The sequence below is a fragment of the Mustela nivalis genome (assembly GCF_964662115.1).
Source record: "Mustela nivalis genome assembly, chromosome: 1".
NCBI classification, from domain to species: domain Eukaryota; kingdom Metazoa; phylum Chordata; class Mammalia; order Carnivora; family Mustelidae; genus Mustela; species Mustela nivalis.
The window spans coordinates 111419309-111433220 of NC_139020.1; the positions used below are offsets into that span (position 1 = coordinate 111419309).

The following is a 13912-nucleotide window of genomic DNA, read 5'->3' on the forward strand; positions in this document are numbered from 1 at the left end:
GTGTCTGTGTCCAGAACTATGCTAAACGTTATGGGAGATAGAGGGAAGAAGGTTTATTTACATTAGGGTCCTCAGCAGGCAGTATAAGCACTGTATGGATGGATAAATGGATGGATGAGAGAGAGACTATGAATGAGATGGTCGCTTCCTCAAGGATTCTACAGGCTTTATGGGACCAGGAGCATCTATACATGTAGCTCTCATCTTAGTCAAACTGTGGTTTCATGGAGATACAAAGTGTTTTCCTGAATATGGGACAAGAAGCTATTAACTGACAGAGGGTGACTGAGAGAGAGGCGTCTGGAAATTAAGGGAGAAGGGGGCCAGAATGGAGCCAGGGGGATCCTGGTTCCCTTTGGTGGGTGCCTCCAGGTGCTTTGCAAAAGGGTAGAGAGGTGTCAGCTCTGGGGAGCCCACCGCCTGGGCTTCTACTGACCTGGTCTCCGCCTCACTGGCCTCTTGCGGCCGCTGCAGAAGCGCACTTTGCTGAATACCCCGAGGACGTGCCTTTCGCACAGGGAGCGCCCGTCTTTGCTGGGGCTGGAGCGGCGCTTGGAGGCCGACACCCGGTCGCTGTTGGACTCCCTCGCCTGTCGCTTCTGCCGGATCAGGGAGCTGGCTATCGCCGCAGCCATAGCTGCTCAGCGCGGGCCCCAGGCCCCGGGCTCCACTGCGCCCTCGGGATCGCGCTCCACCGGGGCGAGGGCAGGACCTCGGCGGCCTGGAGGGACAGGGCAGGCGCGGGGAGGCAGTGCTAATATTTGAGGAGGCTGCAGTACGGAAAACCCGACGCCCACAAGGTTAGTCAGAGTCTGGGCAGTGGCGACAAAACGTGTGAAAATCCAGATGTAAACTTCCCCAACCGCTGGCAGCGGGGGCGGGGCGGTCCCAGGCCTTCCAGTTAACTAGACTCTTGCACCCCAAACTTGCACCCCACGGCGATCCGCATCCGAGGGGCAGTGGGGAGTTTGGTCACACTGCGTTCAGAGTACCAAGTGGAAGGGTAAGAAGGATGTCCAAAACAACAAGCCGTGCCCCCGTTGGAGAGGCGCAAGCGTTGTAAGGTGTCCAAAGTATATCTACACATACATACATATAAAACCCGTTTACAAAGCAGAGCCCGGACCGAGGCGGGTAGCGAGCCCCCGGTAGAAAATACTAAAAAGTGAATAAAACGTTCCTTTAGAAAACAAGCCACCAACCGCCAGAGAGAAGGAGAGGAAGGCAGCAATTTAACTCCCTGCGGCCCGCAGTTCTGGAGATTAGGAGGTCCGTCCCGGCTGGGTGAGGTCTACGGAATGCATCGCGCCGGCTGCGGTTCTCCAGAGGCTGGCCGCCGGAGTTCTGGAATTCCGAGAGGCGTGAAGTGGGAGCCGTGAGCCGGAGTCGGGGTAGGGGCGCGGGGCGGGGGCAGCTGTTTCCAGCTGCGGTGCGCGCGACTCCCCGCCAGCAGCGCTGCGATGAGAGCGGGAGGAGAGGGAGGGGGAGGGAAGGAGGGACGGGGAAGGAGGGAGGGACGGAGGGAGGGAGATCCTCGAGGGCCAAGCACCCCTCGGGGAGAAACCCGCGAGAGGCGAGCGCCGGGAATGCGCGGGGTCCCAAGAGCGGGCGCTCTTGCTCTTTCTGCTCGCTTTCTGGCACAAGACGGGCACAGTTGGTGATTATTTAGGGAATCCTAAATCTGGAATGACTCAGTAGTTTAAATAAGCCCCCTCAAAAGGCAGCGATGCCGAAGGTGTCCTCTCCAGCTCGGCGCCCACACGCCTTAACTCGAGCTCCCCGCCATGGTCCGCCCGGTGCCGCCGCACGGAGCCGGTCTCCGCACAGGCTCAGAGGGAGCGAGGGAAGAGGGAAGGAGGGGGCGCCCTGGTGGGCTCGGGATCAGGTCATCGCCGCGGTGCCCGGGCCCCCCAGGCTCACGCGGCCCGGCAGTCCGCAGCTCGCAGGCAGCAGATCAGATGGGGATTACCCGCCGGACGCGAGGTCGATCACTCGCTCCCGCGCAGCCCATCCCGGCCGAGGAAGGAAGTGACCGGCGCGCTGCGAACCCCCGCGCGTCGGCTCGGGCGGGGCGGGGGCTGGCTGCGGGCGACGTCGGCTCGAGGCTGCTGCGGCTCCGGCCCTGAGCTGCCCACCATGGTCTGGCGCTGGGAGCGCAGGCGGGGCCCCCAGGCCGTCCGGGACGACGGCGGGAGGCTGTGGAGCGCGCCCCCGGAGCCGGACGCAGACTCTGGGGTCAAGGCCAGGGAGCAGGTGCGGGTTGCCGCCAACTCGCCCAACTTGCTGCGCGGGTGGCCGCTCAGAGCTGCGGGGTAGCGGGGCTGCCCCCAGCCGCCGCGCCGCCGCCTCCCCAAGCCCCAGAGGGGGCGCTCAGGGCGGAGTCCCATTCATGGGCAAAGGCTCTGGGCGCGCCAAGCCTCACTGGCTCCCGGGCGCCGCCGCCGCTGCCGCCGCCGCCGCCCAGCAGGCTCGCTCCGCTGGAGCGCTAGCGCCGCAGGAAACTCTAGGCGGGGACGACAGCCACGGAGACGGAGGGTGGAATGAAGAGCCGGCGGTCGCCGGAGTACCTCTGGCACAGCTCGCCCACCCGCCCAAGGGCTTGACAGCGCCCGGGTGGGGTAGGGCCGGGGGTCGGGCTCCCGGAGCGCAGGGAAGCGCTGCGCGCTCGGGTCCTCCTCCCCTCCCGGGCGCCCTCTGCTCCCAGACTCTCTTCTCCCTCCCTCCCGTCACCCCTCTCCCCCTTCTCCGTCTTCCGTCTTTCCCCTTTTCTCCTCTCTACGCAATCCTACGTGATTGAGGTTTGGATGAGAAATTCTCAGAGGCAGAGTGAAGGAACTGCAGCTCGGGTCTGTTCTGTCCCATCCCTCCCCCAAGAGAAAAACACAACCACGGGCCGGTTAAATGACCCTGAGTGCACAAAGAAGGGGTTAGGAGAGAAGGAGCTGAGGGAAAGCAGCCGCCCTCTCTCCCACAAGCTGGGGCAGACAGAATTCTCTGTTAAGGAAGGCAGGCAGTGGACACTACAGAAAGTAACAATGACCTTTTGGGCCCTATGTTGAGCCCCACCTTCAGCTCATTTTGTAACAGGATGAAGTGCTTCTGCATCCTTGAAACCCAGTTTTCTTGGTTCTATCCAGAAAGCTGCAGAGCAGGTTCTACCCTTAAAATGAGGGATCAAGTGAGCGCCCTGCACAGAGAGGAGAATGCGGGAGGGGTGAGAGGGTGACTGTGGGCAAGGGCAGTCAACAACCAGCTCTGGGGTGCAGTCAGGTCTCCAGGATGCTTGTGATGGCAGAGGGGCGTTACAGAAAACTCAGCGAGAAGATGTTGTCACCCAAGTTGAAAGGCAGCATGAAAGATTTGGAAACGTAAAGTAGTCACCTTCCATTTGTGCTATGGTCTGGATGTGACTATTAGTTACACTTATAATCTCTCTTCAACTTGTCTTCAGATAATCCTGCCCCTTCTGTCTCTCCACTAAGCATCACGGGTAGAGCCAGAAGATTAAATGGATGATTTCCAAGAGAAACACATATATGTTCAAAACATCCTAATAGAGGGCAAGGAACACGCAGACCTGGAAGCTACTAGAAATGGATAGGGGATCCTGAGAAGTGGCGGCAGGAGCTCTCCAGATGTGGGCAAAAACCTAGCAGAGATTCACTTAGGCAAGGAGAAGGACAGAGGCCTCTGAGCACTGTGTCAAACAACCCTACAGTGTTTGGGGGCCTGGATATTTCATGGTGCTGCTGGACACAACACTGACATAAGGGGCTTTAGGAGCCCCACAGCTAGGAAGAGGATTCAACAAGCAAGGAACCCTGAGAGGGGGGAATCCCAACTCTCTACACAGCACACAATCCCCTGCAGCAGTCAATGTGACTGAATAAGGACAGTGAACTTGGGATTCTAACCATGCAGAACTAGAGAGGTGAAAAAGACACATGCAAACACACACACACACACACACACACATCTTCTCCAAAACTGAAGCTGAATACATTTTTGAAAATGCATCCCAATAGGGCAAGAGGAATTACTTAAAATCAATTAGTGACACTGTCAATTAGGGAAATGTTCACATTTTACCAATAAAATCATTTTCCCTCCTTGGCTACCAGAAGACTTGCCTCATTCTTGAGGAAGGCAGACACAGATAGCACTGGCTGGCTTTGGGGGTTCCTGGCCTCCTGCAGTTCAACACCCAAAAGGAAAAAGGTCAGCTAAGGTGAGGAATCCAGGGAGATGGGCAAGCGAGGGGTGTGTAGTGAGGCCATGAGGAAATCATTGCTAAACTTGGAGTTTCTTATCCTCAAAATGAGAATAATCAGTCCCATCTACCTCACAGAACTGAATATGTATGTGCAAGCATTTTGAAAACTGGAAAATGCCAAACGAGTGAAAGAGATGATGACTGTTTGTTTTTTTCTTTTTAAGAAAATGCATGATACTCTTCTGAGATGCTTTTTTTAAATGCAGATTCCTGATGGTTTCTCAGAACCTGAAGCACAAGTCTCTGAGAAGAGGCCAGGAATTTGAGTTTTTAACAAGTTTTTCACGTGTCAAAGCTTGAGTTTTACACACACGCACACAATGTAGATAATACTAGAAGGAAGAAATCAACCCAGACTCTCCAAATCTAGCACTTCTATCAAATTGCAGTCCTGGTATTCCCACCACCCACCCCACCCAACCCCCCCAAAAGAAGAGTCTGGGAAGAGGATGGGTGTTGTCTAATCTTTGACTGTGTTGGGTTTTTTCTGTAGGTTTACGGGAAATGAAGATGTTCTGACGCAGAGGGTAACCAGTGGAGTGGCACAGGACGGAAGAGGGTGGATGGGGCAGGAGGTGAAAATGCAGACAACAGGTGTTTGAAGTTCTCTCTGTCTTGACATGCCAGTGTCAAGTCAGGCATTTAAGGAACAAAATCAAAACAACAAATGGGAGCTTTCTGAGAGTGACACTATTCCTGTCTTTAGATCTCTATTAAAAGAAAGCAGTGTTTCCGATTTCGATTAGACAACAAAGACTACTCGTGCACTTGCACTCCTGCAGCTGTTGTCAGAGTACTTGTGTAGCTGCTTAGCCCTGGAAGTCATCCTCAGCATCCTTTACTTTATTGACTCCATTTCCCCAAGGAGAGGAAGAGGTAAGTCTCTGGACCTTTGAGAAGTTATCTAGGATCCATGCACATGGCTGTTTAGCTCAGAAGCATTGCTTAAGTTAGGTTTGTTTGTTTGTTTTTTGTTTGTTTGTTTTAAACACCCTAAAACCTTTTCCTGTGGCATTTTGTTTACCAACTCTTAAGTATTCTTTTTTTTTTTTAAGATTTTATTTATTTATTAGACAGAGAGAAATCACATAGGCAGAGAGGCAGGGAGAGAGAAAGAGGGTTAAGCAGGCTCCCAGCTGAGCAGAGAGCCCAACGCAAGGCTCGATCCCAGGACCCTGAGATCATGACCTGCGCTGAAAGTAGAGGCTTAACCCACTGAGCCACCCAGGCGCCCCAAGTTAGTTTTTTGACATCCAGAAATTCATAACTTTCCTAACAGGCCACTAAAGGTCAAAAATCTTCTCTACAGTTATAAGGGCATTTCAGTATCCTTGCATTTTGGCATCAGGAATAAGATTAAATCAGCCTACTGATAATTTAGGTAAAACAATCTGTTTTTTTAAAGGGCAATATCTCAGAGATAAAAATACCTCGATTTTTATGCCATCTTTCTTTGTAAGAACAACTTGCAAATTTACCTTTGCAATTCTGAAGACATCATGGGTGGAAGCAGTTTTAACTACTTTGGAGGAAGTTGCCAGATACACATTGAAAGGACAATTATGGAGTTGTATTTTATATTTCTGACCTCCACTCAAGCAAACAAAACCTGAACAGTCTTCATCATCTCCATATTTTGAAAGGAAAAAACACAGAACATTACATTGTCTTTCTCTTATTCACATACCAAGCCTTCTAACTCCCACATCAAACTCTGAGGATCACTATAGTCATTCACTTGAAACCTTAAATTGAGCACAGAGTACATCGAAGGCTCTGCTTCTGTTACCAAGGGGAACTCAATACATCCTCTACAGTCTTCTGCCCTCAACAAACTTACAGGACACGCCATCATGATCTTATCTGACTCTTAATCACCTACTAGCTGTATGCTCCTGGACAAGTTATTTAAGCAGTACCTATTGAACTGGGCTGCTGCAAGGCTCAGAGAAGATGTGATAATAATGTAAAGTATTAGAATGAGCATGCTGTTATTAAAATATCCATTTAAACCAAGTCCCTGCTATAAAACCCAGACATCCCCAAACAGGAAAACTTACCTTGTGATTCATATACATCATCATTCACTCCTGGACCTGATGTATTTAATGAAGGCTGGATCTACTTGAAATGAATGATTAACCTTGACATTGTAATGGCAAACAAAATTTTCATCAGTGGAAAATTGTCAATGTCCTTCCCTGTTAGGAACAGAAAGGAGTGTAGCTCTCTCTGCTCAGGTACCATTCTGCTCTGAGATCAGGCCCCTGACTCAAAGCTCGGGGACTATGAGCTCACAGGGCTCTGACACAGCAAGCTGGACAGACAGAAGACCTTTTCTCCATGAATTTTAATCCATGTAGGAGCAGTATTTCCATTTGCTTCTGCTTTTCTCTGCCAGATGTATTGGTGAAAATAGGTTGGCAAAAGCAAATAAACAATTACTTTCTAATAATTTGTGGATTCCTTTATACAACAAATGTATTTGTGGTTCTTTATCCAGTAGTTCAACAACTGAGTTGTTACATGTTCTATGTTTGTCTGGTTTTAGTCATTTCTCAAAATAGGAAAGACAATAGATTTAATTCTTCTACGTGACACAGCTCGGGGATGGTATCCTTATTGCCCAGGTAGAGAAATTATCAATGTTTCGAGGAATGTCTGTTTTGATGAGAAATATAAGATACAACGAATGTGAGCCAATGCTAAGCACCCTGTAGTTCTAAGTGCGCTGCAGTTCGGGACACATTGAATCCTCATAAGAACCCTAAGAGGTAAGTTCTGTCATTATCCTCATTTTATAAATGAAGAAACTGGGGCACAAAGAGGTTCGGTTGCTTAATCAAGGTCACCCAGTTAAGAATTGGTAGAGTTCAAATCTAACACACAGAATTTATTTCCAAAGCTTCCCATTAATCCTCTGCGTTACACTGTTTGTCAATAAAAACACGATACCATGCACAATTATAATCATGTAATAAAATTGATAAAATAAGAAAGCAAATGTCACTTGCATTTACGTAGTCTTTTACTGCTTAGAAATTGCCTTCGCGTGTACTAACTCAATGAGACTCCCAACAACCTTGAGAGGAAAGTTAAGGGAAAAATAATAACCCAGTTTTACAGACAAACTAAGACTCTCATAAGTGATGACATCCCCCAAGGTCACACAACAGATGAGTGAAGATCTAGGAGTTTAATCCAGGCCTTCTGATCTCAATGTCTCTCACATCCTAACTAAGATCACAGATAAAAAATTGGCAATGTTAAATTGCCTTCCATCCACTAGCAGTACTCACTAGCAGAGCTTCACATCTGGTAAATGACCTTGAAGAAAACACTTGATATTGGACGGGAAAGGACCGAAGTGTCCCATGTCTTCTCATTCTGCAGCTTGTACTTCTCTCTGGGCCCTGGAGCTAAGGGGGTGGCTTTCTCACCCTTGGCCATGAGAGAAGAATACCCTTTGGTTCTGAGAGTATGGCCTCCTCTTTTGTTCAGTAACTCCAGCTGAGCTGCTTAAGAAAGTTATAGGGACACTAAATCAAAATAGGAAACAGAAAAATTTTATAAGAGGATAAATTTACACTTATTCCATTCCTGTTCCTAAATAATAGACATTGGTTTGGCTTGAACCTCATAGTTGGCACTTGGTTATTTTCCTTCTCAGCTGGACTGGGAATGTTAGAAAGCCTGTATCCACCTACTCACCATCATTTTAGCCCCTTTCTAATTTCTACTGTCACTGATCCAGTGATACCTCTTCCTTCTAGAAGGAAAATGTAGCTGGAAGAGCCCCATAAGAATATAAAACCTATAAGGACAAGGAGATTGTCTACTTTGTCTATTTTCCTATCTCTGGTGCCTAAAATAGCATTTAGTATACAGCAGGTGCTCAATAAATTATTGAATAAGTTTATCAATGAAATAATAAATGCATCCATTTATCCATCTTAAGTTAAAAATGAAACACTTATTCTTATATAAAAAAACAAACTCCTCTAACTCAGGGGTAACTTCCATATCTCCAAGTTGATCATTTTGCTGTATCACAACCCTTTAAACTTATCTGCCTAAATTCAACCCATCTGTTAAAATCTGATAGCCTGAGAGGGAACATAGTACCTAGATTTCTGCCCTGAGCAACCCCCATTTCCCATACTTAGGTCTATAGTCTTAGCTCTGACCTCTTTCAATCGTTCTCTTTTTCAGTCTCTTTCTCTTTCTCTCTCTCTCTCTCTCTCTCTCTCTCTCTGTGTCTGTGTGTGTGTGTCACACACATTCATACACACACATACACTCACTCTCACAGAAGAGAAAGAATGTAACAATAAGGAAAAGACAGACCAAAAACATCAAATAAAGTAAGTACTCAATATTTAAACTCTCAGAATATGATCACAATGACCTTAATGGCTTGACAATCCTCACATCCATGCTGTCAGCCATCTTTACTGAGCTGCTTTCTCCATGGACCATTCCTAGTTGCTCTCATTTCTAATTTTAGATCCGATCCCAAATTTACAGGGACTGGATCTCGTTGAAATAACAGTCTCTTACAGCACCCAGAACATGACTGACACTCAAACTGTACTATTAAAATTATAAGAAATTCATATTTTTGTCCACTGTGTGCACTAAGCACTGGGTGCTATGAAAATAACAATTAGTGAAAGATCCCACTGGTCCTGTACTCATAAGTATTTGATGTGGAGTATGGTTCTATTGGAAATAACTGAAATATACAAACCGGTTAGGGAAAACTATCAGAAGATGGAACGGGAGTTTGGACAGGGTGACCAGTAAGGTCACTTCTAGTCCTAAATATTTAGAATTCTCTAAAAATAAAATGTAAAGCAGAAAGGATATGTAATTTAGAGTAAATAATTTGTACTTTCATAAAGAGTAAATAATTTTTCCTGAGCCTAAGTTTATTTGCCTGTACTATGACTACTATATAAGACCTAGATTAATTAAAATAATATATCGGAAAAAACACTAATTTTAAAACAAAGAAAAGTATGCATGAGTGAATGAATAAATGACAGAGTAAATTGATAAGTCGATGAGTAGATGGCTGGCTGGATGAAAATACAGCACCTTTCTCTTTCTTCTTAATATTTATTTATTTATTTATTTATTTATCTGAGAGAGAACCCACAGGAGCCTTCCAGGGAGCACAACCAGGGGGGAGGGGCATAGGGAGAGGAAGAAGCAGGCTCTCCACTGAGCAGGAAGCCCTGAGGGGAGGGGCTCAATCCCAGGACCCTGGATTCTTGACCTGAGTTGAAGGCAGATGCTTAACCTACTGAGCCACCCAGGCACCCTGAAATATAGCACCTTTCATCTAAAAATCTAAATTCACATTTTAAGATAAGCAAAATTGCTCAAAACAAAAGTAAAAAATATTTAGCAAGCTTCCTTTCAGAATACTGGGGAGGCAAACAAAATATTCAAGAACTGCTTAGTAGTTAATGAAAACATTTAGTAAAATTCTCATTCACTTAAAAATATTTTTCACATAAAACTCTATTCCCCTGTGCATAATTTTGCCCACTAATCCAGCATATGCAAGATGAAATCAAGGAGACATTAGTGTAGATGACTGTGTGTTTATGAAATATAAGCCAAAATAGATACATAGATGGATGTGCATTTCGGTGTTCAGTTACCTAGAAAGGGATAAGATTATTGTATAAAGATGATGTTTTTAAATTGTATTTTTTAAACAGCATTTAAAACAAGGGGTGTCTGGGTGGCATCTGATCACTGATGTCAGCTCAGGTCATGATCTCAGGGTCATGAGATCAAGCCCTACATCAGGCTCTGCACTGGGTGTGGACCTTGCTTGAGATTCTCCCTCCCTCTCACTCTCTAAAAACAAACAAACCAAACAAAAACAGTATTTAAAAAAAGAAGGAGTAATAATATTTTTGTAGTGTTTTGGATAGGATACTAGTATTTAAACTTATAGTGTGAGCTAGAAGAGAGCTCATGAGGTCATCAGCCCATTCTAGATAATGCATAAATAAGGTAATCAGCTAGAAACCAGAAGCAAAGAGACTTCTTTAAAAGTAGCTAGGAAATCAAAACCACAATGAGATATCACCTTACACCAGTCAGAACGGCTAAAATAAACAAGTCAGGAAATGACAGATGCTGGCGAGGATGCGGAGAAAGGGGAACCCTCCTACACTGTTGGTGGGAATGCAAGCTGGTGCAGCCACTCTGGAAAACAGCATGGAGGTTCCTCAAAATGTTGAAAATAGAACTGCCCTATGACCCAGCAATTGCACTATTGGGTATTTACCCTAAAGATACAAACGTAGTGATCCAAAGGGGCACATGCACCCGAATGTTTATAGCAGCAATGTCCACAATAGCCAAACTATGGAAAGAACCTAGATGTCCATCAACAGATGAATGGATCAAGAAGATGTGGTATATATACACAATGGAATACTATGCAGCCATCAAAAGAAATGAAATCTTGCCATTTGCGACAACATGGATGGAACTAGAGCATATCATGCTTAGCGAAATAAGTCAAGCAGAGAAAGACAACTATCATATGATCTCCCTGATATGAGGAAGTGGTGATGCAACATGGGGGCTTAAGTGGGTAGGAGAAGAATAAATGAAACAAGATGGGATTGGGAGGGAGACAAACTATAAGTGACTCTGGATCTCACAAAACAAACTGAGGGTTGCTGTGGGGAGGGGGTTTGGGAGAAGGGTGTGGGATTATGGACATTGGGGAGGGTATGTGCTTTGGTGAGTGCTGTGAAGTGTGTAAACCTGGTGATTCACAGACCTGTACCCCTGGGGATAAAAATATATGTTTATAAAAAATTTTAAAAAAAAGTAGCTAGGAAATTCTTTCTGGCTGCTTGAATACGCTAAGAACACAGCAAGGGAGAAGAGATTCCATTCCTTCCTCCTCATTTTGACAGTTCTTCTCTCATCTCTAAAAGTGCACAAGACAAGGAAATAGCCATAGCTGGCCTTTAAAAGATAAGTAACTAGAAGCATTTATTATTTGCTGAGGACAAAAGGCAGGGAAGGAACGTTGACTAAAATAACGGGACTTCATTATTAAAAAGTATTCTAAGTACGATCAATTTATAAAATTAGAAATAGAATTTGGGAGAGGGAATCATGACTTATATTTTCTGTTCTTGTAAGGATCCAGTACTTTCAGTAGAGTAGATACTCTGTAAATGTGTACTGATTTAATTTTAACTTGAAAGTAATAAATGTTCAGGATGAGTAAGAATAGTCTCAAATTTTACTTTAAAGAAAACCTTAGGCATACTTTTATTAAAAAGTATCACCTTGAGTCCCTGATAGCATCATTTAAGTAGTAGCAATAATAAAAAAAAAAAAAAAAGGAAGAAATAAGAAAAGAAAGAAAAGGAAAGAAAGAAAGAGAACAAATGTTTGATAATTATAGTAGAAAACACCAAGTCCTAATCTGGGAATGTGTTCCCCTTATCCCCTTTGTACATCAAACACAGACACTGAACTACTATTTACTGATAATGCTACCTTGATAAAATCCTACTATAAACCCACACCACTTTCCTGAGGGGAAGGGTTATTCTCTAAAGTGAGTCGAAATTCACAGTTTCAGGCATCAGATAAAAGAGACTTGGGCATGGGGCAACTGGGTGGCTCAGTGGGTTAAAGTCTCTGCCTTCAGCACAGGTCATGATCCCAGGGTTCTGGGATTGAGCCCCACATCGGGCTCTCTGCTCAGCAGGGAGCCTACTTCTTCCTCTCTCTCTGCCTGCCTCTCTGCCTACTTGTGATCCCTGTCTGTCAAATAAATAAATAAAGTCTTTAAAAAAAGAGAGAGAGAGAGGAAGACTTAGGCATAAGAAGTTCCATTTAAAGCTCCAAGAAGACAGTATGCCTTTCTTTCTTGTCACTGGATTTTGAGCAATCCACCCAAGCCCATGGCTGTTCTGACTGTCAAGGGGAGAGATGCTCTATGAAAGACAATCAGGCCAGAAACTATACAGAAAAACAATCTTTTGGGTGTGCTAAGACACTGGTCTGGAGCTGTGGACCCTGGAGAGTAAATCATATCATGTTATCTAGAGGTTAGTTGCAAATGACTCTCCACATTGGGATTTCCTCTATTACACACTGTCCTTCAATAGTGTCTGATAGTAACTGCTGTTTTCATTTCAATCAAGCAATCACGGGGTGTTCCTTACAGAGTCCTTATTAATTTTAGACAAATCTAATGCCTTTTACTTTGAACCATGACTGGTCTTTAGGTAATAAATCCACAAAGTCAATTAATAAGGGAACTATTTATGTTCTTGAACTGTCAAAAAAGTTAAGATAACTATGAAACATGACCACTCAGAATCTAAGTCAGAGGCAACCAGACTATTTGTTTCCTGATGCTCATGGTCTCATTTGAAGCACTCGTTAAATAACTAGAGCCAAGGAAAGAAAAACTGGAGAAAGTGATGTCTATCTTCAACTGTCTTAATAAGTTCTTTTTTGAAAAAAAGAAAGAGACATGCTGTGCATCCAGAGGCAAACTTGGATTCAGTTAAGCAGTTGTGTATAAGAAAGTGTAGACCAACGATGAAATAGATGGCTTCACAAAATGGGGAAGTGAGCTTCCCATCATCAGAGACATTCAAGTAAGAGCAATACCACAAGAGGATGGTTTCAAGAGCTGAGATACATAGTCCATAAAATGGTTACAGTCAGCATTGCTGGGGAGAAGAATGAATCAAAAGGACTACAGGCTGCAACAAGGCAATACTTGGCAAACCTTTATTTTCAGAATGTAAAAAGGTTAAGGATAAATGAATGATGAAACTGATTGCTAGTAAAAAAAAAAAAATGACGGTAGAATGGAGCAAGATGCAAGATTCAAGGAGATAGTCATGGAAAGCATATCAAGATAGCCCTGTGAAGAAAGCATCGGGCTAACAGTTATTTTATATGGTATATTAATATGGCATAGCTGATTAAAGGGTTGCCTCTTAACAGTTGAGTGGTTAAATGATCATATTCCTATGAGGTATAGGGTTCTAGAGTAAGGAAAAGAAAACATGAACATATAAAAATGCAAGTCAGGAAAGTTCCCCAGGAAAGGCCAGTGTCAAAAGCCCCTAAGATGTTAGTCAAAACTATAGCGGTTTCTGTGAAGGATAGTCACTGGCCCTTTTTGATTCCTGTGTCGGAAAGATCCCATTTGAAGTAAGAGACTTTAAAGTAACCAAAAGCCAACAGCTTAAAGGTGAACAGAGAACCAAATGGAAATGATTAGGAGGGCAAAGGAGAGGATTAGGAACTCTACGAAGGTTCCCTGCACAGAAGGTCTTTTCTAACAAACTGTTAGGGTCATAATGGAGAATACGAAAAGTAAACAGTTTTTGGCCCCCAGTTGCAACTGTCTGCTACAAGATCTACCATTTTTACTATCAGTAATCACAGAGAAATCTGGAGATTCAATTTATGGTAGAAAGAAGGACATATTTAAATCTATGTACACATTCACAGCTTTTAATATAGTATCTTTGATTTCATTTTTTTAGAAAGAAAAAGGAGAATCACAACTCTGGAAAACTCAAAACCAATTTGAGAAAACTTAGTATAAACTGAGAAAAA

General features: G+C 44.7%; 1 protein-coding gene across 5 annotated transcripts in view; it reads right to left on the reverse strand.

Annotated features, from left to right (window-relative positions):
- Nucleotides 1-13912, reverse strand: part of FGF12 (fibroblast growth factor 12) — a 559619-nt gene that overhangs the window by 268161 nt on the left and 277546 nt on the right. Inside the window, exon 1 of one of the 5 annotated variants that reach the window (XM_082729327.1) lies at nucleotides 437-2037. The exons of the other annotated variants lie outside the window; for them this stretch is intronic. Coding sequence (XP_082585453.1) covers nucleotides 437-635 — 199 coding nt within the window. The 5' untranslated portion in view covers nucleotides 636-2037. Of the gene's footprint in view, nucleotides 1-436; nucleotides 2038-13912 lie in introns of those variants that run through there. 5 annotated transcript variants of the gene reach the window in all.